This window comes from Cuculus canorus, chromosome 18, assembly GCF_017976375.1.
Source record: "Cuculus canorus isolate bCucCan1 chromosome 18, bCucCan1.pri, whole genome shotgun sequence".
Taxonomy (NCBI): domain Eukaryota; kingdom Metazoa; phylum Chordata; class Aves; order Cuculiformes; family Cuculidae; genus Cuculus; species Cuculus canorus.
Genome location: NC_071418.1, coordinates 618,601 through 646,483, shown reverse-complemented (window position 1 = coordinate 646,483; position 27,883 = coordinate 618,601). Strand labels below are relative to the sequence as shown.

The following is a 27,883-nucleotide window of genomic DNA, read 5'->3' as shown; positions in this document are numbered from 1 at the left end:
CCCTTTCCCCTCTCCTGCTATTCCTCACACCACACGTGCCCAGTGACCTGGTGCTCTGGTGACCTGGATCCACCCAGGTGTGCCGAGATTGAACTGCGCTGCTCAGAGTCCAAGCGCTGGAGGCTGGAGCACACAGGACAGCTCTTCCCTCCCTCTGCCATCTGATATCCTGCAAATTGGGTGCATCGGTTCCATTTTGGTCTGTTAACTGAAATAAGACAGATGCTCAAGTGAAGAATTCAATGTATATTTATTATTCACAGTTAATTACTATCTACCAAATGCTGCTGCAGAGTTAAAGGATTAAGTACATAGGCCTTTTTTTATTTAAACACTGATTTTTTTTAATATATATACACACACAAGACATACGTCTGCAAGGCTGCATGATATACACCAATTCCAAAATAAGGAAACAATCAAATGGTCCAGGTGTCGAATGCCATAGATTCCTTTTCCAATCACTTTACAAAGAAGGAAGAAAGTGACAGCTAGCAAGGAGAGGGAGAAAGGAATTCTCTACAGGACAGCTCTCTCTGGCATCTGCTGGAAATCAAAGTGTAAGGCAGAGTCCATCTCAGGAGTAAATTGTTTGTAACGCTTAGTACAAAAAAGGCACCCTTCCACAAATGCTCGCTGAGCCGTGGCGGGGCGGGAGGAGATCTCCACTGCCGTCTGGGATTCGTCGGGGTGAAGGGGTCCAACCACACGGCCGCCAAAAGGGAAAAGAATGCAACTGAAGATTGGCACAGAGCGCAGTACGGTGCGACTGCTGCCTTCCCGCCCGATCCCGGGTCACAGCGCTCTGGTGGAGGAGCCCCTGGCCACCACAGCACCAGCGTGAGCGAGAGCAGGGGGGAATCAACTGTTCAGCAACGCAGACCCACGGTGGGGGAGCTGGGCACGGTGACGGCAACCCCGCTCCAAGAGCAACACAACCGCAATAGTCCCTTTCCGGGCCAGGAGACAGGCTGACCACATGCATCTCGCAGAAACATTCACTAAGAGCAGAACGTTTGTTCAAGCACTATTTCTTGAGGTTTCTCTGCATTATCAAGTTCTCCATCACAGGAATGTACATTTTACAGGACATCTCAGGGCAATTATTTCCCAAATTCCCCCCCCGAACCTTCCCTCCCCAAAATACCCCTTCTCATTTTCCCTGGTCACAGTTTCCCCCTTTTCTCTTCCGTCGAGGCTCCCAGTTGCAGCTCCGCACCTCTGAGTGGCTGAAGCTGCACCCGAACGCCTTGCTTTGACTTTCCCTGGCACAAGGGGAGTTGAACACTAGCACAAATCTTAAGATTAAAGCTCCACCTGTGTGTTGATTTTTCTCACATGTCCACCGATAAAAGCCTCCTTCTTTACACCCTTCCCTCAAAGTATTTATTTACACATAGGCAGAAAAACCCCTCTGAAAAGCTCTGGACTGTCCTTTTAACTTAAAAAAAACAAACCAAAACAAAAAACAATAAAAAGAAAAAAAGGGAAAGGCACTATTGAAAAACTGACAGAATGTGCTCAACCGTACACCTTTAAGGAAAACAAAAGAGCTGTCAGCACAGCACAAACCGATTCAATGTATGCTGGAGGTTCTCAAAGCGGCTCTGTGACTCAAAAGAAACAAAACAGAACAAAAAGCCACACAACTCTTCTCCCTTCCCCTGCCTGGGAGCTGCTGAGCTTCAGCAGAAAGCGCCAAAGGAGAAGAGACAATATAAATTAGATTACCACCTCATCTTTCCCAGGCAAGAAGAGCTGAATGTTGAAGGCAAAAGCAGAGGCTGATGATTTGTGTTTGTTTTTTAAAGGCAGGACTGTGGATTTGGTTCTTCTCTCGAGTCCTTTCATGGCAAATGAAGACCGTTTGCAGAGAGAGAAAATACCAGCAGAGTTTCTCCCTTTTCCTTTACTGCATGGCTAGGACTTTATATGGCATTAAAACGTCATGCACTGATGGACAGAGGAGGGGAAACAAGAAGAGCGAACGAAAGGGGCAACCCAGGAGCAGCTGAGGAAATTGGCAATTCTCATTTTTTTTTCTCTCTCTTTCTTTTTTAAGATAAGTTTTGGTGTGTAAGTCGAACTGTTCCCCCCCGCCCCCAAAGTTCCATACTGACTGAAGGAGGATCACCTCACGGGGAAGGTGACTCGGGCTTTACCGCCGTGTGACTGGGGGTCACGGGCTGCAGTTAGGCTCTGTATGGGTGTTTACTGCTTCTCTGGCTTCTTTAAATAATCTCTAATACCCCTCGCTAGTTGTTCCGGTTCACTGGGGTCACATAGTTGCGTGGAAACATGCCCGTCTGTCCGTGGCAAGCTCCCTTCCACCAGTTGGGGTCAGAATTGTCAAGGACTTGGATAAAGTCTCCGCGGCGGAAGCCCAGCTCTCCTTCCTCCTGGGGATCAAAGTCAAACAGGGCCTGAACGAACGTTGGTTGCTGAAAGAGGAAAGAAACAGACACACAGTGAGACTCATCCACAGCATCCAGACACTGGCTCGCCCCGGCAGGAGCTGAACCTTCACCAGAGTTTAACACAAAATATTCCGGCTGCTTGTCTCCCAACTTCTCTAAGAAGGTGCTGGCATAGGGAAGCAGAGCCTGGAGAAGACCTCAGGAAAAGGCAAAGTTTCTGTGAAAGAGCCGGAACAAAGACAGTAGATAACTCAGGTGTTTTCCTAGTGTTTCCCAGTCTTCTTTACCTCCTGCAAGCTGAACTCTACTGCAATACAAAGGGCTTTGCACTTATTCACCCCGTTTTCCCCCACTGACAGCGCGGATGCTACTGATCCACCCACAGATACACACAGCTTCCCCTAAAACTGCATGTCGGTGTTTTACATTTCCCTTAAAACTCTCCAGTACCAGGAAATTGTAGTCCATTTGCCTTGTCGGCAAATGCTTCCATTCTTATGGAAAAGCTACTGGTTCATCTCAAATGCATCTGCATTCTGACCGTGAGGCTAGGAAGGTATCCTCACGCTCCCAATTCCTCACTCCCCACTTATCCCTGACCCAACAGCTCAGAGCCAGGTGTTCGTTCACACCAACTGCAGCCGAGGATGCCTGTGGCACTGGAGGGCAGCTTGGGCTCCAGACCCCTTGTCCTCAAGCTGCAACGCTCTACAGAGGCAGAAGGATTTCTCCGAAACTGAGAAAGGACTCAGCGATTTGCAAGGTAACGTTTGGATTGCCCTGGGAAACGGGACACAGTGAAAAGCCAGAGAGACACAGGCTGCTCTGCTGCCGCTCAGCAGCAGGTTTGGGTTTACTCTAAGATGCAATTGCACTCCAGATCGTGGTTGCAGAGTAAATAGCACGCCCTCCGAGGACACTGCCCTTACCTGCGGCACCTGCTCAATGTCCCGGAGAAATATCTGCTGGTTCCTGGAGACAGATGTGGATCTGTGATAATCTACCAGCTCGTTCAAAGAATTGAACTTCACCACCCAGAGGAAATACTTGCCAGCCCCATCTCTAAGCACCTTGAAGTGCTGCACATCATTTCCAAACCTGGAGGGAAGGAGTGAACAACACAAAGGACATCATTAATTACCAAGTACTCTTCTTCTGGGATGTCAGCAGAGAGTTTGGAACAAAAGAGTCCTTCAGGACACAGAGGTAAACTGCTGGGAGAGCCCCGCCGCGGTGAGCCGGGCTGTCTTTTCCACAGCCAGCCTGTGGTTAGGGAAGAGCCTGCCCTGCAAGCCAACAGTATCTCTGCTACTTGTGGAAAAAAACAGAGATACCAAATGCTTGAATGGTGATGCTGCACATGCAACACAGTAGCTTCAGCGCTGTGGGAACAGCTCTCCCTGACATATGATGTATTCAGTTGAAGCTACTTTTCCAGCAATTTTACTCTGAATAAAGGGGAACTCCTAAGAGCTCCACCGTGATTTTCCAGCTAAATGGACCACCGGTATTTTTCCTCCAGCCTCACTCACTGGAAACAGAAGAACCATTCCTTGCATGACACACACCGGCTGAAAACAGAGACGCTACTGGGCTACAAAGCCAACACGAAGCAACTCCCGAGTATTGCCTTGCTCCCCCTGCCTCAGCCCAAGAGCTTCTCACCACCTCACACTCTCTGGATCCTGGCTCAGGAAAAAGACCTTTGTACTTCTAACCAACCAGCTGAGCCATTGCCACCAGATGGCAACACCAAACAACCAGGCAGTGCTCCACTATGCCAACTCCATGTTACTTAAAGGAATGCACTTTGTGGAATGAAGCTTCCACTCATACCCAGTATTCCAACTTGGAGGATTACATCCAAGACAGAAATATAAACACTTCTGAAATCAGTGGCTTTAATCTGGTTTGTGGGCATGACTCAGTGCTGCTGCACAGGACAACGACTGGGTTACAGACCAAAGGTGAACAGAAAAAAACCCTGGAGAGAGATCGCTGACAGCTGCAGAGAACAGAGCAACCCAGGAATCGTGCACTAATCATCAAACGCTACTGTTGGGATTCTAAACAAATCTTGTGTGTTTCTGGTAGGAAAGGAGAAGATTATAGAAAATGCAAAAAGGCAAAATCAACAGCTGAGGATAGACTCGCTCCCACCCCAACCCACGTTAAATTACAGCACACATCTTTCCAAGTTTCCACCACCTCTGTCTCCCAGTGACTCTAGATGGGCCAGACAGGTAACATGGTCTCTGTGGGCCACGGCTATCGAGTAGCAACTCCTGCTGGCTCACAGCCTGCGCTTCAGCAAGGTTACCCCTGGGTAAGAACGGCTCCTCCACGCTTCACTGGGATCAGACTGAGTTTCCACACCAACGTGGGATGCACTTGTAAGGAATGGAAGGGGCCTCTGCTTTCACAACACTGTCTCCCAGCGCTGCACAGCACCAACATCCCCAGGCATCAAAATACGGGGAAGTGCACCGCACAGAGAGAAGACAGAGTAAGAACTTGTGCTGCAGAGGGAGCGAAGGAGGATGGGAGAGATCACAGACACACTGGGCACTCAGTGGCTGTGTGGAGGAGGAATGGGATCCACAAACCAGCAGATGGTGCCTCAGACGCCACCACACCAACCCTATGGGTTCATTAGAAACCTGAGCATGGATATTTGCTCTATTACAGAGGAAATAAGTGAGTGTCCATGGAGGAACACTATAAGGCTTCTGGAAGATTGTTCCCACTCCTCAGCACTGACAATCACCTGTCCCTTATGCGCTGGCCAGATTCCCACACGATTGTCATTGGCCATCACTTACTTGACGGAGAGGGAGAAGTCCCCAGGAGCACTCTCACTCTCCCTGATGAGGAAGGCACCATCATGTCTCTGTTTGCCCAACATCTCTTCAGCCTTTGCTCGGGGAATCTTTCCAAAAAACCACCTGCGGAGCGAGGAAAAGGAAACAACAGGGAAGGTTAAAAAAGTAATCCTTTCATGGAAGAGCCAGATGTGGCAATTCTCGCCAGGATGAGATGGTTCCTGACAGAAATAGCTCCGCTGCAGCTCCCTGCACTCCAGTACAGCTACTGAACCATGCAGGTTTTCACAATGCTGTGTCCTGGCAATGAGGCAACCCCGAGCTGATAAGCAGGGACTTGCAATAGCCCCGTTTCACCTAGTTTAGCAAAGCAAAGATGTGGCAAGAATGACATCCTCAAATTAAAGGATTTCTATTCAGAGGTGGGAAGAACCTCTGACGTAATGCCTTATACTCACGGTTTTGCACCCTGTTGTGTCTGCAGTTTAGCACAGAAACCACGGAGAGCCTGATGTATGCAACTGCTTCCCAGCAAGGTCCTGTGGCGCGAGGCTGAGGTGACTGCCCTGGCAGTGGCCACAACCCTGGCCACAGGTCTGCACCGTGTCTCAGTCATCAGCAGCTCCAAGTCAAATCGGATTAAGTACCTCGCTCAAGCACGAAACCCAAGTCCCCTCCTCTGCCACTGAGGAATGAAGTTTGATGTCTCCACATGCAAAGTGTTAATTGTCCATCAATTCCGAGACAGCAAAGAAGCTCTGTGCTGGCGGCTGGTCACTATAGAACCTCCCTGGGATATAGCAGCACCCGTTTCATGACAGATATCCAAGGACAATCAGTGGCCGGCAATCACTCAGACGCCTTTACTACTGCTGCCTCCTAAGGAGAAGCCACCCAGGGCTCAGTCACAATTTGCAGAGCAGACAACACAGAAAACCTAAGTTGTTCAGGACTGAGCACAGATATGGCACCATTTAGCACTATCTTAGCAAGAAGGAACCTTTAAAGAAGAGTAAGATTCACAGAGCACCGGGAGCTCAGCCCAGGCTTCTCTTCAGAATCAGCACAGCTGCAGAAACAAGATCCTGCCCGTGGACTGGCCATCCGGCACAAATGGAAGGTGCGGGATTTTGTACCCAACCCCATTTCTAATCTCTTAGATCAGGTGGGAAGATGTGACTTCTTCCGCACAGGGAATGAGCAGCTTCACCCAGCAGCCGGTTGTCCCTGCTGCCCAGAGGCTTATCTTTCTGCTCCAAGCTCCAGAGCGCCATGGCCACAGACGGGTACCTCCAGCGGGGGCCCAGTGCTGAGTTACACAGAGAGCCAGTGGAGAAGGAGCCAAGGCCGCTTGACTCCACTGCGGGGCCGGGCAGGCCCATCAGCTTCAGGAGAGGTGCTGACACTATCTTTTTCTGCAGACTGTTCCCTTGCTTCCTCTTCCCATCAGGACAATCCAGCCACTTCCACACCAGCAGTCACATGAAACAGCCACATCACCACCCTACATCGAAGACTCCTGACAGCTCGCAGAAGGCAAAGCCGCAGGCTGGTCACCTCCGTGACACCACCAGAGCAACCACCAGAAAGGCTTCTAGAGTATCTGGCTCTACAGCCACCTGTGAACGAGTTACAGCAAATGCTGCAGCCAGAGCTACAACTCAAGAGCCACCCTTTATCTGCCCGCGTGTTTTGGCAGCCCTGGCAAGGTACACCTTGCAAAGAGTTCAGCAGAAAACCTTCCTCTGGCAGAGAGGATGCACAGAAGAGAGATCGAGGGTGCCTGCCGCTACAGATATACTTACGGATGTGGTTTCATCTCTATGTAGTTCTTAGGAATGAAGCCATCTTTTCCATTGAGCTCTGCCTTGTACCAGTTCTGATCGCATTCTTCATTCAAAACCTGAAGGAAGCAAACAGAAAATAAGCTTAGCACATGTCACCATACAGCAAAACTGACGGAGGGGCTGGTTTACTCTTCCCAGTCCCCTTCTAAAGACCGCTCTAGTAAGAGGAACTGACAAAAGTAGTACTGGCCGTGCTGCTCCCCTGCATCTCAGGAGCGTTCAGAACTGTGGGGAATAAAAAGCAGGACAATTTAAAACAGTCAGCAGATCTTAGTGCCAAAATCCCCTGCGTTAGTAAGAGTCACTGTATGCCCACAGGGACTGTTAACAACACCCCTGGTCTGTGACGTGCACCGAAGATTATGCTGGCTGTCATCACCAAATCATCCTGCCCCAGATCTGCCGGCTGAGAGGTTCCAATTCTTTACCACTTCTAATGATCACTTTTTCCTGAAGGCAGATGACAAACCTGGTACTTTCAGCACGAACGGGATCTCATCCAGCTTTCCTGTGCTTGCACCATGTGCACACCGGATCCATTAATGATTTCAGGCAACATCCACGTTACAGAGGCTTTTACAACCTCCCACAACAACGTCAGCCCAGGTGCAGCTGCGGGTACAGCCGGCACCTTCTGCTGGATTTGCCGTACGAGTTACTCCCAGGCTACATCAGAGGGCAGGAACAGCAACTGCACGCGGAACATTTCTGAGTTAATAAAGCTAGTTTAGCACACACAAACAGCAAACGTAGATGAACAGAGTTCTCTTTTTTTAAAGGGACACTTTTCTGACTGTAACACTGTTCTAAAATGAGTAAGGGATCAGGAGCCCCACGAGGAGGTGGGTGTGGAAACCACACATTGACACTCACTCCAAAACCAGCGGTGCCTGATACTCATTGATTTCTGTTACTGGCACAGCGCAACATGCACGCCTGCTATCCTGACAGCAAGGAGTCTCTCGGGTAAAGCAGTCCTGTGGTCTGTAACTAAAGCCTTGCTGTAGCTTGAAGCCACACCTCTTCAAAAAGGCTTCATTTGGTTTGGAAAGCGAACATCGCACAGAATCCACCCCCCTTTAGAATTAATTGCCCCAGGAACATTCTCCCCCAGCATGGTATTGAAGGCAGCGTTGATCGCAGCACTGGTAGGGATGGGTACTCCAAACCCGTTCCATCCCATCACAACACGGTAAAGGGCACGCAGCCTTATCTCTCTCCAGGAGAAAGCCCCCAGAAAATTGCAGCTCCGCATGGAGATCCCCACGTACTTGTGCCTGTGTCAGTAGGCAGTCAGACTTATCAGAAGTGCCAACACCGAAATGTAAAGGATTTTAATTAGTTTTATCTTACTCTGAAGATACGCTAATGGGTTTGGGGGAGCCAAATCACAGGGGGCTGAGGTGCTCATTAATGCTTAGCCTGAAGCCAGTGAAAGACATTGCATGCATTAAGCTTTGTGACTGGAAAAAAACAGCTGGACAGAAAGAAAGCTGCCTACAAGGTGTGCACAGCCTGTTCCAGGGACTTGTGCTGTGTAACGAACCCTCTCCAGCAGCTTTCTTTGCTCCAAGGACTTTTCCCTGCTCCTCACCTAGCCTGGTGGATCCCCCAGAGCCGCTTGTCCTTCTGGCATCATTTAACTGGCTGTCACAGCTCCACTCACACCTGGCAGGTGGCCACGCTACCCGAGCCCTGCGTTACACACCAGAGTAGTGTACATACTCATGGACCCTGTGAGCCTCCTGTGTTCCCTCTCCGGCTCTGCCAGAGGCAACAGAGCACACTGGTTTCTTTCCAAAGCTCCACGTTCACCCCTACAGCACAGGTACCTACCAATCCTTTTTCTGACAGCATCTCAGCCCCCACTGGAGCCGCTTCCAGCACTCAGCCAAGTACAAGCAACTCGTACTGAAGCACGTGGCATCCAGGACAGCTCTGCGGTCACAGACATGAGGCCGGAGCTCTGGTGGCTGCAATGAATCTCTGCCCAGACTGTAAGCGCACTCCTCGCTCGGCTTGTGCACGCCAGAGCAAAGTGCTGCAAGATTCACAAGAGCACTTTGCTAAGAAGACAAAGGGGACCGTTGTTCTTCCCTACCAGCCCAAGGGTTGGTTTGAAGCGACTGAAGACCAGGACTAGCCCCTCCTATAACCAGCTGTGGCGCGCAGGATGTCAGCACGGAAACAGAAGACAAAACATCCTTCCTTAACCTCAGCCCTGAGCCACGCTGGGTTTGGGAGCACTGAGGAGCACAGCACCGCGTCAGCTTTGGGGTGCTGCGCGTGCCAGTTTGCTCAGGTCCTAGTGGGGATGGACACTGGCTTGCACAGGAATGGTTTCCTCATGGAGTTTGGTTTAAAATGTCACCAGGTGAGCACAGTCTAACGGAGGTTTAGGCGAGGTCCCAGAAGAAGAATCCTCAGCAAAGCACACAAACTGAGCTCTGGAGCCCAGGGAGCTCTGTGCCATCCTCCCCTCTTTCCGAGGGAAGAAACCAGCCTTGGATTCTGAGTGAAAACCTGCTCTGTTTGGAAAAGGGTCACACTGCAAACCCACACCCCAAAATAACTCAAAATGCTGTGTGCACATCTGCACCCACAGAACAGCGTGCACACTGCCTTGAGCATCAAAATAACCCCTCGGTTTGGAGAGGAACAATTCTGAAAGCGCTGCTTTCACCTGGCGGTCAGAGCAAGGTCTCCTGGGTTCTATTCCTGCACTGCTTCTAAGGCAGAGGCTGAATTCTGGGCCCTCTTGAAAGAGGGGCTGTTTCTAGCAATCCCTTCAAGTTCAGTAACACAGACACCAAGCACAAACCCCATCACAATCACACAGTCCTTGCTATGCAGCCTCCCTCGTCATGCCAGCTGGGCTACAAACCACTGATGATGGCAAGCATCAAACAGAAACACCGGAAAGGTAATGAAGACCAGGTGACCACAACACACACTTGTCATTCCAGCTGCAGTCGCTCTCTCGGAGCTTTGCAATCCAAATGACACCAGTCACAGTAAAAAGTGAGAAGTGCCCTGGGGAAATACACACATGACAGTCCATAAACCAGAGCAGACTAATAGGCTGTGAATCCATTCTTAACCTGCTTCACAGAAATTTTACCTGAACACCATGAAGTTCCTACTTCTGTTCACATGTGTCCTATACTGTTCTACCCTCTCTTACACAGCCGGGCCTGATACGCAGTGGAAGGCTCTCCCTGTACGCTGCAGTGCTACCACAGCCCTGTGAGCACATCTCAGTTCTGCCCCACTTCCCCTGAATTCACCCAGGTTTCCACCGTAATGTTTGGGGTGTTTTCAGAGGAACTGATACCTCACAGCTAGTCACCTGTGAAAAATCATGTTAATGCCAGTGCACTCAGCCCTTCGAGACAGAGGATGCATGGCAAGTGTTAACTACAACATTCTCTCTGCAGCCACTGACCAATCAGTATTCACTCCTTACACATCTGGGACACTCTCAAACCTCAGAGCAGGCCCAGCGATTTGCATCTGAAAGTAAAGGAGGAAAAGCCCACATTGGGCTACCTGAGTGGCTGCTCCACGTGTCCCCTCCACCCAGCCTGGGCCCAGCTGCAGAGGCTGATCATTTCTGCCCTGTCCTGCCACTCCAAACAGCCTAGTGGTCTCAGAACAGCACCATCACCACCTCTTTGAATCTTGTTTTCCCTGACTTCAAATGCATCTCTAACTCCCACTCACGTGGTTTGGTCCCTGTCTTACACGAAGAAAAGGGTTGAAATCTCATTTTGAGATGAAAAACCAGGATTACTTTTAAAGTCCACATAGGATTTTATGAGCAATATCTGCAGAGTGGCAGCAGCAGCACTATGGGTAGGATATGAGAGCTCCTCCAACAACAACTCTCAGTCCACAAAGCCGTGTCTCCTACTGCCATCAGGATGGGAACAGCAGCGCATCTGCATCTTGGGGAAAACTACACTTGGCCTGGGCTGTACAAGTTACCAGGCACGCCAATGGAGAACCAAATGAGATAAATGCTTGTGGAACACAAGACACAAATCTTTATTAGAGCAGACTTCACAGATCAGCAAAATGGAGAAGGCTAACTGGTGGTAATGAGACCAGAAAACAGAACTTGAAATGCTGCAGGAAGCCCCTCTGCTCTCAAGGCTCTGCAAGTCTTCCAGGCCTACTGCAGCTGCCTCAGAACAGCCACCACAAACTAAAGCCTCACCTCATTAGTGCAGGGCTTCCACAACTCTGTCTGCTTGACTTCTATGCAGGAGTTATGGGTCTGTTTTACAGAGACAGCCCTCAGCTCTGATGGGCTGCAATCTGTCCCCTGCTTAGTCAAGAGTGAAGCTCAGGGAAAGAAACAGAGAAGTTGCTACAGCAAGGGCTCACTGTGCTGATCTGAACGCTCCTCCTCTCACACCACAGCTGATGTGACTCACACCAACAATCTCCCTTCAGCCCTTCGCAGCTCCTGTCAGAGTTCATACAGGGGCAGCGCCACAGCACCAGCCTTTACCTCACCGTCCATTCCTCTTCCTCCTCCGCTATCCGATGGAACAGGCATGCTAGCACCAAGCCAGCTCGTGCAATTCTTTATTCTTTGCAGTTTCCTACCTCTCATTTGAAAAACAAATACTGCACTGTTATCTAAAAATATATTAAAACATTGCCAGCAACTCAGCACTCGAAGCACCACAGTCATCACCACCCAGTGTGAATGCACAATGAGAGCAGCGCTTCTGCTACGGCAAATTTTTAGGAAGCTCTTGAAAGCAGCCAGAAAAATAATCCAAGTTATAAAAAGGAAGGGCTGCTCTTTAATCCTAAGAGAAGGCTGCTCTGCTATCATGAGCCTCAGCTGAGGGCACAGCCCCAGGGTAGCAGTGAGGACCACAAACTGGCCACAGCAGCAGTTTTCCCCAGCTCAGAGTCCACTGGTTCAGCTCCCATGTGAAGCTGCTCTTCCTCAGCACAGCTACTTCAAACCAAATAAAAGACAAGCTTAGCTAAAACCAAAACCACAACCACCCCCCAAATCAACCCCTCTCCACCACTGGCTCTCCCCTGGCCAGTTCACAGCACATCTCTCCCAGTGTCTGTGCCAGCACACTGACCCACGCTGAGACCCTCAGCATGCATCTCCTCACAGCAGCGACTCCACAGGCACGGGCTATGAGACAGCGAAGCTCCTCCCAGTTCTTCCTTCCCTCCAGCTGCCAATTCTCATCCCTGCTCCACAGTTAGAGATGTCAACCAAGACCGAGCAGGGGGAACGAAAAAACCCATAAGCTATGAGGGTTCTGATTTTACCAACTTGCTCAGTGGCAGTGGAGCTTGCTTGCTGTCAGCAGAGCACAGGAACTGACAGACAGAGAGGCAGCTCAGGTGGTCCCTGTGCTACAGAACAAGGCCTGGTTAAGAGTCCCACACTCCACATACTCCAGGCAGCAGCTTCAAGGATGTCGCTGCTCCACACTCTCCTCACAGCAAACCTGGCTCTAAGGACACATAGCATCCCGCAAAACGGCCAACTCAGCCTAAAAAGTGGCAGAAGAAGCACTGAAGAGGAACTCGCTCCTTTCAAGCCCAGTGCTGTTTGACGTACCAACACATCATTTCCCCTTCCTTTCCAACCAGCTCCCCTGTGCTCAAATGTCACTTCAGGATGGGAACTGGCAAATAGGATATTCAAAGCTGGCCAGTGGAGCAGTCAGAGCAACACTCAAATGCTTTGGAAAGAGCTCCTGCAGCAAAGGAAAGCTCGAAGCCATCGGTGTAGTGCAATGAAGTACCAAACACCCTATGAATATGTGTGAACAGGAGTTCCAATAAAGTTCAAATCTCTTACAGACCAAGAATTACATTTTCTGTTTAACCCCGCTGCCAGAGCCCACTGTTTCGCTTTCCTTTTGTGTGCCGCCCACAGAACCAGAGACACCACGTTTGTAACCGGTGTCTGAAGCCTCACAGGATGGACAGGCTGCAGACAAAGGCTCCACAGGCTGCAGACAAAGCCCTCTTGTGGTCCTCAAAATCCGCCCACACCTCTGCATCACCTTCTCAGTAACATCATCAGCCCAGGGCAGAAGAGTCCCCTGCACCTCAGACCGGGAGGCTAACCCTTCACAGTCAGTTCCAGCTGCACCCCAGTACCAGCAGGGAAGTTGTGCAGTAGATACAGAGAAGCGAGGGAATCCTGTGCTCCAGTTCAGTCCCTTCTTCATTTAAAGCACACAGCTACCTGTTGTCGAGCACCTCACATTAACTTCTGTGCGCTTGGGCTGAGACCAGGACACGCTCCATTACGTTTTATATTTTTGTGTGCCACACATTGAGACAAAACTTGAGAAAATCACATTTCTTTTCAGAAAAAGCTAGAAAACACAACTGTGACCCATCATGAACTGAGGATCTCCAGGCCCTTATTTTGGATTTCCCCAAGTGTTAAAACAGAAATGGAACTCTTAACAACCATGCCCTGTCCGGTGTCACTTCTACAAGGTGAATTTCACCCTCTGTAACTCATTGTTGGAGAGGTCTCTTCAGACAAAACAACCAAACCATCCAACAACACAGTGCATTACCCTCACTGGGAAACTCGGAGAGCTCCAGGATGATATAGACATTTAACCCCCCTTCTAGAACTCCCTTCCCTCCACTCCCTTTGCACTAAACTGTTTTGGTAACTTGAAGAAAGGGTTAAACCCTGGGCATTTTCAGATCCACAGCCCAAGTGTAATGAGATCAGAATAATAAGATTACCATAATCTGCCTCACACACAGCCAGGATCAGCCCTAATCTCTTCATTCTGGGACAGATGGAAAAGCATGAAATCAGAGATAACAGAGGCCAATTCCCCAGAACAGGCGGCTTTTCGAGGTTCGACGTCACTGCAAGTCAATATTTTGCTAGATTTGTACTTATTTAACCAATTCTGATATAACATTGGGAGGGAGAATCAGTCATCTCCAAACCCAGACCACATGAACAACAAGCGATACATCAGTTCTGCAAAACACTAAAGACTGACTTAAGAGACCCATTGGCGGCAACTCCAGCCAGCCCCACTGCTGGATGCTTTAACTGGAAACACAGTAAAGAGTCAAGGAGCCAACAAATGCAGCTCTCCAACCTGCCCATCACTGGAGAGTACTTCTGCATTTGCACTGTAAGATCAGAGATAACTAAACCCACCTCCTAACTAGTTCAAATTAAAACAAAATTACGGCTCCGCTGCAATAATCTGCAGGGCTATCCCAACACGGGGCACTGTCCCCCGGGGTATGTTACGTGACCACAGACTGATGTGAAGCTCCCAAACAAGCCGCAGGAGCGCAACCTCTCTCTATTGTGAGAGCTGGAGAAAGCTCAGGCACCAGAACTCCCCTTTCTTGGGAGATTCCAGTTGGGAGATCAATCCCCTGTCCACAAACGACTGCCACAAAGCTCTGGGCAGGGCTCAGTCATTCCAACACAAGCAAATGGGTTTTTTAGACCATGCATTAGCGTGGATGCGTTCAAAAACTTCCCCAGAAGTGGAGCTCTGGGAAGACCTCACCATGTGGCAGCCATCTCACTAGTGTCCTCGCAAACCAGGACCAGGCCCTTATCTGAAGGGATTAAACACCTTTTACCCTGACAGATGCCGCCTGGTCCCAGCAGATTTGCCACAGCAATACTCCTCGGCTGCAGCCGTAACACTTCCCTGGCAGTACCACCATCCTGTTCGACTCCACTGGCTCTCATGCAGCTGTTTTGAAGCTGGTCTCTTCTGGCAAAGCTCTGGAAGCAAAAAGCAGCTTTCACCTCAGACCTCCATGTAAACAGTGGCAAGAGAGAACAAACTCAGAACGCCAAAGAGCAGACAGATGAGTTCCTAATTGGGATAAGCCAGGATAACTGCGAGGCTGAGACTCGGGCCTTCCAGGGCTCGATGTGGGTTGCTTAATTTAAAAAAAAAAAATAAATCCCTCCCCTCAGGTTTCCTGCTCCTCATCTCCACAAACACTCTTACAAACAAACCAGAAGCCCCCTTAGTGGCTCCATACAGGGTCCATATGGAATCCAAAGGGCCACTGCCTATAGCAGAGGGAGAAGTCACACTCTTCAATGGTGTCACAAGAGGTCCAAGACAGCAACAGGGGGCTGAAGCGGCACAGGATGTCAAGAGAGTCGTTAAGTGCACTCAAACCCTACAATCGAGGAGTTGCACACGGAACTTGCAATGCTAAAAGGCCAAGTGACAAATGTCAGATTAAACACCATATGCAGAGTACTGTGCACGAGGGAAACGCAACCAAACCCCCACAAACCACAACTATGTGAAGCTGCAGGTTTCACCCGCACCATCATTCCTCAGCAAAGGCTTAAGCACCCTGGCACAAATGCCCAGAACAGCCAACCCACTCAGCTTCTGACAAACCACAGGTTCGTTAGAGGGAGGAGAGAGGCAGCAGTGCAAAATGTATTTTAAGAAACAAGGGCAGAAGCGAAGGCAAGGAGGAAGCAGAAGCTTCTGCTTCCTCCACTCCAGCGGTCAGAAGCCAGCCTGAACGGCCAGCCCGTGCTTCATCGCTTCCAAGGTGAAGGATGCACCCTGACAAAGTGTTCTTCAAGGGCCTGCAAAGCACTACAGAAACAGAAAGTTGAGCTGTAGAGTATGTGCAGAGCAGGTTTTCCTGATACCACCTCACCAAGGGGCATCTGTCAAGCTGATGATCAGCCCACCAAGACTCCAGTGCTGTCTGAAGGCAAGGCTGGGAAAAACAATACTTTAAATGCCAAGTTTCACCTGTAAAAGTTTTTACTTGTACTTGTCTGCATTACAGCTGCCTCCTCCTTCTATCCTCATCTTCCCCCTGCATCTGTTTCTTGCCTTTTGCAGCTGCAGGACACACTCGGAGCTGCTGTTTGCCCTCCCCTGATCCCCAGCAAAGAATTTGGCAGTTCTTGATTAGTTGTGCTTTTGCTATCGTAACAATTAGAGCACAAGACCTAGCCCACACAGGAGCTCTGGAAAAACCTCTTCAGGAGGAGTGGCAGCTTTTCCAGAGGAACTAGTGGAAGGTGCACGCTGCTTCCTTCCTGGTATTCAGCAATAAATGCACCTCAACCTGGGATCTCAGCACAGCTTTCTCCCAGCACAGCATCCTCTACTGCTGACAGAAGAAAGCAAAGCCAGGTCAAATGGTTACAACATAACTGTCGTGTCTACCCTGAAGAAGTGCAGATAACATGAGAATACCCAACATTTGACAGCACATAAGGATTTACCAGGGGAACACCCGCAGAAGTTACATGGTTTAAAATGTGCCAGTTTCTCACAAAGCAGAGGGCTGACTCGCTGAGACCACAACTCTTCTGCACCAGCAAAGCTGCCATGGTTAGTGGAACCTGCCGGCTCGCACATCACATCGCTCACGGAGAATTCCCCCCTTCCTCCCAAGGGAAACAGTTTTGCATAACTACAGCACTTTTTCCCCTGTGCATGTAAAGCTGTGGGCTTTCAGTACGAGTCAGAGCAAGCAGGAGATTGGTTCCGTGCAGAGAGCATGAATTCCAGAGGCAAATTATTTAAATAAGAGGTTTTAGGGACTAACAGTGTAATTGCAGCTCAGCCCAAAGGGAAGCAGTCGCTTTCTGCTCTCCCCAGGAGGTCTGGCTGCAGCGGAGCCAACACGGCTCATGGCAGAGCGCACATGCTGACACGGACGCAGGCAAAGCAGCTGAGTTCAGCAGGTAGAGACAGGATAAAGCTCTTCTCTCAAGTATTCTCTTTCTGTGTTTTATTTATAAAGGTCAGTAACATTTGAACATCACAATTGGAAATTAATTACTCTGCAGAGGCTGACAATCGACTTCCCAGACAGAAATAGCTGTCCTGGCTTCTGCCTCACCCCAGTAATCATCCGACCCGCACTCCTGGGATTAAATCACAACTGATCTGAAGGATCTTCAATAATGGGACTGCCTGCTTTCCCAGCCTCAAACAACTGGAGACAAAGGGATCCAAGAGCAGGCACAGAAACTCAAGCGAGCAACCACTCCTTCACTGGGAAAAGAGATGTTTAGGCTCTTCAAGACATTTCAAACATATTTAAAATGGGCTTTTATTTAGTATCTACAGAAAAATGCTCCTGTAAGTAAAGGGAGAAATACGGGCTGAGGAAGTAATGAACACAGCCATCTAAAATGCAGATTTTGGGTGCCTCTAGTAAGTAATCAGGAAGCATTGTAGAGTAGCATCTGGGCTCCAGGGATATAATAAATAGCCTAAAAATATTTGTGGCGAGCAGTTTCAGAGGCTGTTAGTTTGCTCTCTCCTCTGTCAGAGCTCAGCTGTGCAGCCCAATGTGTTCAGCACATGTCACCATGAAAACCACATTCTGGAGTTTGCTAAACCCATTCTACCTCGAGCTGTCAGATGGTAGTACCCACTGTGTGCGCGACATGGGCACGAGAGCAGGCTCTGCCGCGGACAGGCTGCTACCCAGCCGTTGCTCTGCCCCACGCCAGCATCTACTCCCATGCGGTGTCACCCGAGGACTGCAAAGCTGCAGGCATGAGTTGCTCAGGAGCAGGGCTTTAAATACCCCACAGTGGAGCACCCGCAGCCTGGGAGCGACAGTGCTGCTGCTCCTTCCACAGGTACGGATACTCGAGGGAGAAGAACGGCTTTACACAGCATTCCCCACACTGCAGGAAATAACAATAACAACAACACAGGCAGTATTCTCCTACCCTTTTGTCTCTCCCCAGGGCCGAAGAACCTAAACCCCATATTTTATTTCCTCGTGTGCATTCTGGTCCCTTACGTGTGCTCCGCCTGGGAGATAATGTTAACTGCCACTGCAGAACCGGCAAAGGGAATGGGAGAGCTAGAACTTCTGGGGGATAGAGCTGTGGATAAGAGCCCATGTGTACAGAACACAAGTCGCCTCCTCACCTGCATTTTGCATTTAACGGAATTGTCAGAGAAAGCTGGGAACAGCAGGGATTGCTGCTCCCCAGCACAAACATCACTGCCCTACAGCCAGTGCAGGTGAGGTCAGAGAGGGGTGAGGAGAGCAGAGACCATGGTCCCTTGGTTATCACACTGCTCCCTCTCTTCAAAACCATTTCACTGCATCCACACACAGAAACACAGTTTACATGCAGGAACTGAAAATGCTGTCTCAGCATTGACTGTTTGCAAACACTCAATCCTCTTAAAGGCTGACAAAGACAAGCCCAGTGGTGACCAGTCACGGGACCCAAACCTGCAGCAACTGTCGAGTGCAAGATTAGAGCAGGAGAAAACCCTCGACTGTTGAATGCAACTATCAAGGGACCAAAATCCCATGAGGGAATTCTTTCTCTCAGCATGCAGGGAAGCTGGTCCATGTGTCACACAGAAGTGAAACCCCAGCACTAGAGATGGTGGCCCTCTGTCTAAAACACCCTCTGAATAATTTCACTCAATCTGTAAGTGCCCTGAATTAGTTCTGCTGACAGCTACAGGGAACTGGAACTTCAGTTCTTCAGAAGATCCCTTTCCAGCTATGCCCCAACCCTGCGACAGGGGGAGGAGAAAGAGGAAGTGCAGCAGTGGTCGGCAGTTCTTGTAAAAGGCACAGCTCTAGCATGCAAGGCATTCATTAAGGTTTACTCCTTCTGCATTAAGCCCACAGAAATGGTGATTGGAACACCAAGGTATGAACCACACTTCAGATTAGGTGTAGGAGGAACGGAGGAAAGAAATGATGAAGAGAAAAGAAAGAATGGTGATTTTTCTTCACTCCTCCCTGTCAGCTCCTGCCAAACCCCCAGCGAGGATCAGCACGCTTCAGGTCTGGAGAGCTGCCAGTTAGCACGAAGGTCACCAAACCCAGAGTCTGCCAGAAATGCAGCAGCTTGGGGGACAGAAAACCTGGATAACAAATACAGACAGGGACTGAAGTTCACTCTTCCCAACTTCAGTAAAGTGAAAAGACTGAAAAAGCATCATGACAATGGCCACCCATTCAAAGTGAAAACCAGCAAATCAACATTTCAAGTAGGAAATCCTCTGTTTCCTTTTTTTCCTTGTTTAAGTGAGAGGAAAGGCTACCTCCAACCCCAAGTAGGATGCCAGGCACCAAGAGGCTTCCATGAAGCAGCTACAAGGACATGAGAGGAACAGCAGTCTTGAGAGATACAGCACTGTATTGCAACCAGGAGACACAGAAGGAAGAGCAGCCTTTCCTTTCTCTGGGAAAGGCTCAGCAAGGAGTGCTTAGTGTATTTTAAACACTTCAATCAAGTTGTTGATTTGCATCTCCTGCCTGGCAATACCACATGCTGCTACAGAACCACCACAGAAAAGGGTCAGGGACCCAGCGTACGGCCAGGGCTGCAAAACCCGCAGAGGCAGCTTTTGCCAGGTAATGTCCACAAAGGAGAGGCCAAGCGCTTTTCCTCCTCCCTCAGCTGCTTTACAATCGCAAGCCAAAGGTCAGCGATCCTCACTTGCTCTTGGAAAGCATCCCCAAGACTACTAACCACCAGCTCAATGGCTACAGCTTGGATGCTCTTCCATCACGTCACAAATATAGGGGCCTGCAGCAGGAATGGCACCATGACATCACAGGCAAACAATCCGTGGGAATCAGAGGGGCCGGACTGCGCATCTCTCCACAAGGAGAAACAGGAGCCTCTAAGGAGTGGGAACTAAAACACTATAGACTTTTTTCCTCAGTGTGAGCAAGGTGGATCATTTCCCTGAGAAACAATTTTGCGTCACTACCATACACAGCACCCGACGCTCACGAGGGTGTCAGGATGGTGTCTAATCACTAGATTAAAGGAGTTTCACTGAATGCCAAGCTACCCCTGCGCCTCAGCAAGGCAGAGATGAGAGCAGAGCGTGCAAGGTGCGTTCCACGCAGCAAGGTTTATTTCTCTTCCCAGTTTACTGGCGGGCAGCAGGATTGACTGGGTCAGTAACAGTGATGGCGTGAGGCACACCAATGGGCTACTCTCCGATTTACCAGCCAGGAGCAAAGCGCTAACAAAACAGAGCTGGAAAGCCTGGCAGAAATGAACTTCCACAACCTCAAACACATCTGAACTGAACCAGACTTTCATAATGACGAAGCGCCACAGACGTTTGTCTAAGTGAACTGTAACACTCCTGATGGCTTTTGGCTTCTCTGTCTGAAATGTGGCAGCTGCAGCCAGTGAACCTTGCCACGCTGCATACAAACCACCCCAACCACGTGTCAAAGGATTCCCAAAACTCTTGGCATTTCCGCTAACTCTAGTGATAATCTCAAGCAATTTACCATTTCCATGACCCAATTTACTCATCTGTGAGGTAAATATGTAAAATTTGGAAGCATTTTCAGAACACAAGCTGCAAGGAAACACAGTTTGCGGCCCTGTCCACCAGCCCTTTGAGGAAGTGTTCAGCCTAGGTGTTATGCAGAGCAGGAAAATGCTTCTGTGTTCTAGAAAAACACAAGGATTACTGTAGTGCAGCAGCATATGTACCACCACGTTTCTATCGCTGTGAAGAAATTCCTCTCTGTGGGATGACTTCAAGCAGCCAGGACTCAGGAACATCTTACTATCAACCACTGTGCATAACTGAAGCAGTTTTAGCACAGATTAAACTTCCAAAAGTCTAAAACCAATTATTTTTCCCTTAATTCTTTGAGAAAAAAGTATTTTTTTAATGAATGCATATTTTACCAGACATTTTTCATACGCTCCAGCAAACTTATGCACCAAGCTAGGAAAATAATTAAGAATAGCCTTTAAAATAAACTGCATTTCATTATACTTGGTTTTTTCCTTCCTGCTCAGCATTTTCCACAAGCTGACCTCAGCTGTGCTCTGCTTCCAACACACGACAGCACGGGGGGCAGCCAGCAGTAACCCAAACCAGAAGAACCCAGCACAGGTTAAGAGCAATAAATGGAAGGTTATCACAGGAGATTTCTAAAGTTCTGACAGTCCGCAATGGTTAAAAACAGCAAAAGGCGACATTCTGGTAATGGACACGGACACTGGGATTGAGGGGCAGAGGTCCAACAGGCATCGTTAGGCTACAGGGCCCAGGGATGTATAAGATACAGACAGATCCCATGGTTTTCAAAGTCAACCATCTCAAAGAAGGATGCATTTCTGCAACCTTTATTACAAACCCACCATTACACTCTTGAAACATCAGCTATAAAAGAATGCTTCTTAAGTTTACACAGACATTGTTTTTTCCCAGCTTGTCTTAAAACAATAGTCAGAATCCAGTCCTTCTCTGGCAAAGATTTGGAGCTGATAAGTAACCGTGGTGAGGGCTGCGGGACGCTATATACACTGAGTTACAGCCTTGCAGCTGCAGGACAGGCACCTCTCAGAATAGTTTTGACTCGGATCACTTTAGAAAGGAGCAGCCTAGGGTACTTTAGTACCAATTACATCACACAGAGAATATAAAGCCCATCCCAAACGTTCATGAAGAAATACTGGCTCTGAATGAAGCTCCACTAAAGCATTACAATACGGCTCTTGTTGCTTGGAAGCAACAAAGCCCAGAAATGTGCTTCATCGAGGCAAATCCCTATGGCCTTTTATATTTTACTGCTCCAATAAAACTCTGGGCTTGTTCTGTGTGTCCGTTTTTTTAAATAAAGTTTTAGAAATTCAAGTATTTGTCAAATTCCTTGCATTGAGCCAAGGTGAAGCCTGGAGAGCCTTTGATGTCTTGAAAGAACTACAGACTCAAACTCCTCCGATGCACTCCACATCCCCTTACAGCTGCACAGACCCATTCAATATTCAGCCACAAGCTTGTCACTCGAGCACCAATTTCATAGCCTGATGCTAAAAGATTATCTACTGAGAAATAATCTAATCTCTGCTCTTGGCTACAGGAATCCTTGGCAGGAAGCAAAGGGAAGGAATGCCAAAGGGATTCTGATTCCTCTGAGGTGAGGGCTTTCCTCTCGCAGGAGGGAATTCAGTGCAGATTTTCTGTTGTGCTGCTGATTTGCTATCGTGTTTACAATTAAGGTGTCAAATATCCCAGTTTTGGGAGAAATGAGAGACTTGATGTGCTCTGAAGACAAAACCAAAGAAGTCTCTCCTGTTCTTAGCAGCTGGGATTGCACCGGTATTGACAAAGTCCTGGGGTTCCCTGGTACAAGGAGATGGAGTTGGACGTGAAAGGGGCTCGGCTGGTGGGCAGGAAGGGAGCCGCGAGGGGAGCAGGCACCGGATCCTGGCAGGGGAGGAGGGTACCGGGGGGAGGGAAAGCAGGGAACAGGGCCCAGGAGGGGAGAACGCGGCCCCGGGGAGGGCAGCGGCCCCGCCCGTGCTTACCTTGAGGATGTCGCCGCGCTTGAAGCTGAGCTCGTCGTCCGCGGTGGCTTTGAAGTCGTACTTGGCGATGGCTTCCATGCTGGGCTACGCGCAGGACGCGCTCCCGCGGCGCGGCTGGCTCCGAGGCGCGGCCCCGCGCCTCACATGCAGCAGCGCGGGGGACGATCCGCCCTAAGGAAGGAGGAAGAGGCGCGCCATGAGGGGAAGTGCGAGCGCCGGGGCCGCGCCCAGCCCGGCCCGCGCCGCTTCCGCCCGCCGCCCCGCGGCCAATGGCAGAGCGAGGGGCGGGGCCTCGGCAGACCCGCGGCCAATGGGAGGGAGAGGGCGGAGCCTCCGCAGCACAGCGGCCAATGGGCACCTGGGGGCAGAGCCCCGGCAGCCCCCGCGGCCAACGGGAACCCGAGGGGGCGGAGCGGGGCAGCGGCGGGCAGGGCCGCCCAGAGCAGCTGCCGGTGCGGATCGCGGGCGCCGGGCCGGGCCCAGCACGCAGCCCATCTCAGCTCATCTCCAACCAGGTCCGCGCCCGAGGCGCTGCCGCCCCGCAACCCGATTTCCTCACTCGCTCGGTGTTCCGGTCGGGACAGGAGCCCTGGGGAGCGCAGCGCCCGACAGGGTCCTACAAGCAGAGCCAGGTCACCCAAACGCAGCGCCCGCCCCCAGGTCCGAGCCCTGCCCGGCACAACACGTTAAAGATCCTCACAAACAAACAGCGAGTCTGTGTCCGTTATGGGCTCCGAGGAGAAACAGCACCAAGCGTGGCCCGGCACACACCGGCGGGTTAAATGCTCCCCGTTGGAGCCCAGCTCCAGCCGCCGCGGACAGCGGAGAGGGAAAAGGGCAGAGAAAGGCAGGATAACTGGAAGTCCCACCGAACGCCCGCTGAAGAACCCACCGAGCGCTGGCAGCAACAATGAGAGGCACAAGAGAGCTGAGAACACCGGCGAGCCCTCACGCTGCTCATCTCATCTCCAGTGGCGCCCAGGAAGAGCCCTGCCTCGTGCGAAAGCAGCAGAGAGGAATGCGCCCCACATCAGTGCAGGGCAGCAGCTGACACGCCTGTGTTCCACCAGTCCCATGTTTGCCCTCACAGCTCCCCATAAAGATTAACGGGGCTGAGGCAGACTCCAGCAGAATGAGAAGAGGTTTGACCTGGTCAGAGAGCAGTTCGGCTGAGGTCCTCCTACCCAGCACCACCCAAACGCCAGCGAGACCGACAGCCGCAGAGATCACACCTCAGCAACCGCCAGTGCTACTGCGGCCATCGGAACAATCCAAGCCTTGGCCAGCACACAGCATTACAGCCAAAAAGTGGAGCATCTAAGCTGTGTTCTGATGATTCTAAAACACTCAGTTTAACTCTCGGGGCTGATGTCTCTGTCTCTGTGTCTCTGATATCAGCCTTTCCACACTGGCATGCTCAAGCGAACAGCAGCAACGACTTCCCCTCACTGGGAACATTTTCCCCTTACCAGCCTCTACCGTGTCCCGTTCACCATCCGAACCTTCTCACCTGGCCTCCTGAGGGCTTTCACCTGATGGCATTTGTTATTTTCTCCTGTTATGGCCATATCGAGAGGCAACGTGAATGACTGTGTGTGAAGCAATGGAAAATGCAAATGCTTGTTCGAGTGTACTGTCTACACGTCTGCCCACTTCCTGGTACCCATCACCAGTTTCTGTTCCTCCTTGAAGGATCAATATTACAAACGGCATCTGGGTAGCACAACGCTACACTGGAAGACGTGCATCATTACATGGGCAAGCAAATGCTATCAGCAAGGGGAACGCTGCCGGAACCCCCCAAGTTCCAAACCGAGGCATGGAACCACAAGCTGCACGATGTAAAGAACACGTCATAGGCCCCAGACACACGTAAAGAAACCACTGCCAAGTGGTAAGCATTCCTCTCTTCAGGGGACATGAGCACCACTCCCTGGACCTGCATTAGCACCTGCATTCGTTTCAACTGAAGGAGTTAATACACACGTTCTTGGAGAAACTGATGCAGCATTTCCAAGAACGAAGTTGGCATTTCCCCGAGCTAGGCAGTAGCACAATGTTGGGAAACGTTCCAGCGCAATTCAAGATGAAAGATATTCGGGAGGCAATTTTCTTTATACGTGCGCTTGTGTTACCACCAGCACGGTGTTCACCGTCAGCACATCAGGGAGGGGTGTCTCCAGGTAATGCACACACAGCAGCTCAGTGTGGAACAGAAATCTAACCATTGGGACTCCAGGCGAAGGAACGGGTGAAGTTTGAGCAGTGAAGTTACTGGTGAATTAGGGAAAAGCTTTGAAAATATTAACCCAGAATACTTAGCCAGCAAGAGTCAGAGAAGGTAAACTTAGAGTAGCAGTTGCCTTAAAGTCACTTAGAAAGCATCTGCTGTTAACTAACCTTACTAAATAAGCTCTTACAGACTGTCAGCCACAGAACTGTTCAAATACAAACAGACCAAAAGCACAAGGGACGAAGTGAGTTGATGGGGATGTGGCTGTGCTGGGCTCTGCCTGCCGAGAGCACAACCACTGGGCAGTGACACGCTGCCAGCACTGCAGAGCACCCCAGCGTCACCGACTTCAAACAGAGCAAGAGACGGATGAGTGAGGAACTGTCAAACATGGACACAATGAATGCACACTGCAAGAATGATCAGATGATCTCACCAGAGAAGTGACTCAGATTTCTCAGAATATGAATACATTTTTCACCTCTCACCTTACTATGATTTGGGCGAGATACTGCACTTGCTCTTAAAAAATCAGGGAGGGGAGAGGAAGAAGAGGCAGCAGATCCTGCTAAGGGTAAATTCTTGTTAGCAATCCAGTGTTCAGGATGGGGTATAAATGACTATAAATATAAACCTCCCTGTTGTGTTGTGGCCAATAGGAAACAATTCTCACGTCCTTTTCAGCAGGTATTTCCAAGCACACGGGCAAAGGCAGGCTCTTTATGCTGCTCCTACAAACACCATTCTCACTTTAGGACAAGCCGCCTCATTGTGCTCTTCCCACTGCTTCACTGTTCTTCTGGAAAGTGATACTGGCAGGGACAGAGCAGCAGACAGTTTGGAAAAGCCAAAGCAAGGGAAGAAAGAAGATACTTTCAGTGGAAGATTTTGCAAAGAATGAGATCCTAAGCTGCATCAGCTGTCATGGGACAAAACATCCCTGAGGGTGGTGGAAAGAATATTGTGTGGCTACATCATTTGGAAGACATGCAGTAATGTTAAGTGCTGGGTGCGAGACAAAAGAATAGAAAGAACAAATCGTAAGGGCAGAGCACTAATTCAAATGAGCCAAATAAGGAAGCACAACAGAATAACTTAATGAGGTAAAACAGAAATTAAATTAGCAACATCCAAGAACTAGAACTCTCAGGGTTATAAACGATACTCATGATCTACTATCTTTCAGCTTCCTTAAGCTCCTCTTGTCAGAGGACAAGTCCAGATCTCACTCACAAAACTAAGCTGCAGCACGAAGCACAGCTGATATTCATCAGATCAAACCACTTTATCAGACAAAAGAAAACTTCACCTCTGCTGAGATTTATTTACTGCCACTTTTTCCAATTTTAAACTGCATAAAGCAGCTTTAAATGCTACAAACTCACCCGCATTATGAAATACTTAAAACACTACATGACTTAATCCTCACAAGAGACGATAATAACTGAAAGGCTTTTTTTGGCAGAAATTCTCAATATCCACAGCTTGCCCAGAAACGGATTACAAACACCACTGTGTTTGATGAAGATTAACAAGCTGTGACCCTTCAAGTTTTGGCCCCTGACCACAGGCATTCAGTAGTTTTTAGAGCACAGAATGAGCTTCCCCAAACACTGCCCTGCTCTGTGAGTCACTCTCCCGTTATTAACCGTGCTGCAGAACGTTTTGCTCTGCAGATTATGAGAGATCTCTGAGCCAGATGTCACAGGAGTTGAGATGGCATTGTTGTCCCCTATAGATTATGCAGAGCTACCGTGGCACATTAAACATCATCCAGTAGATCAAACCCCAAATGGCTAGCAGGAAATTGAGAAGAAAATCATGGGCAGTTTGGGTTGGAAGGGACCTCAAAGCCCATCCAGTGCCACCTCTGCCATGGGCAGGGACACCTCCCACTGGATCAGGGGCTCCAAGCCCCATCCAACCTGGCCTGGAACCCCTCCAGGGATGGGGCAGCCCCCACTGCTCTGGGCAACCTGGGCCAGGGCCTCCCCACCCGCACAGTTAAAAACTAATTCTTAACGTCCGATCTAAATCTTCTCTTTCCAATTTAAACCCGCTCCCCCTCGTCCCAATCGCAGCAGCTCCCATCCCGCGCGACCCGAAAGGCGACAGAGGGTGCGGATGCCGGCCCGCACGGCGGGCAGAGCCCCTCCACGCCGGCAGCGGCTCGAGGGGACGGGGCCCTCCCGGAGGACGTTAAAGATCCGCCCCCGGAGCGGCGGAAGCCGGGGCCGACGGGTGCAGGGCCTACGGGGGGGGGGGGTGTGGGTCCCGGAGCGCCGGGAACGGGGAGCGGGGGCAGCCCCGGCCTCGCACCGCCAGCACTCAGAGCCCGCATCCCGGGGACGGCGCTGGGCAGCACCCGCGGCCCCGGCAGCGGGACCGGGGCTCCGCCCGGCCCCCCACACCACGTCCGCGGCCTCGTCCCGGTGCCCCCCCGCCCGCTGCGGCCTGGCGGAGCTCAGCTGGTGCCACCCTCGCCCCGTGACCGACCGGGCCCCGCTGGGCTCCCCCACTCACCGCTGGGCGCCCCGCCCCGCCCGAGGGTCCTCGCCGCCGCCCGCTCCCCGCCGCCGCCCCGGCCCCTCCGCTCCCGCCGCAACTATCGCGAGATCTCACTGGTCCCGCCCCTCCCGGGGAAACTCTCGCGAGAGCCCGGTGGTCGCGCGCCCCGCGCGTGCGCAGTGCGGAGCGGTGGGGGCTGCGCGGGGTGCCGGGGTGCGGTGGGCCCCAGCGCGGCTGCAGCTGATTTAAGCAGAGATAGTCGATATTTTGGTTTATGAGATGCATATTTTTAACCTTCCATCAAGCCCACTTTCTTTTATTAAGTAAAGCAGCGCCCCGGTGGCTCTCCCTGGCCCTGCGCCCCGTCACAGTCCATCCACACCGGGACATGCCCTGTTGCCTCTTTGTGCCCTACAAACCACTGCAAGCACTGCCTGCGAAGCTTCTCACTCTAAATGCTTGAGCAGCTTGATTGAGATTCCCCGGAGGTTATTTTTGGATGAATTGTGTCGTTTAAACCCTTAGTGAGATCATTTTCTTATCTTAATAGGATTGTACTTAAAGGGCATCAACTTAGAATCACCAGGTTGGAAAGGACCTATTTGATCATGGAGTCCAACCATTCCTAACACTCCCTAAACCATGCCCCTCAGCGCCTCATCCACCCGTCCTTTAAACACCTCCAGGGAAGGTGACTCAACCACCTCCCTGGGCAG

The 27,883-nt window shown here is 50.5% G+C and overlaps 1 protein-coding gene across 1 annotated transcript; it reads right to left on the bottom strand.

Moving 5' to 3' along the window:
• Positions 1 to 231: 231 nt before the first annotated feature.
• Positions 232 to 27,274, bottom strand: GRB2 (growth factor receptor bound protein 2). The gene is made up of 6 exons (XM_054083212.1): positions 27,183 to 27,274; positions 22,427 to 22,597; positions 7,045 to 7,142; positions 5,240 to 5,362; positions 3,347 to 3,515; positions 232 to 2,441 (listed from the first exon to the last, which is right to left on the bottom strand). Exons 2-6 carry the CDS (start codon positions 22,502 to 22,504, stop codon positions 2,256 to 2,258), a joined length of 654 nt encoding a protein of 217 aa, XP_053939187.1. The 5' UTR covers positions 22,505 to 22,597; positions 27,183 to 27,274; the 3' UTR covers positions 232 to 2,255.
• Between the last annotated feature and the right edge of the window lie 609 nt (positions 27,275 to 27,883).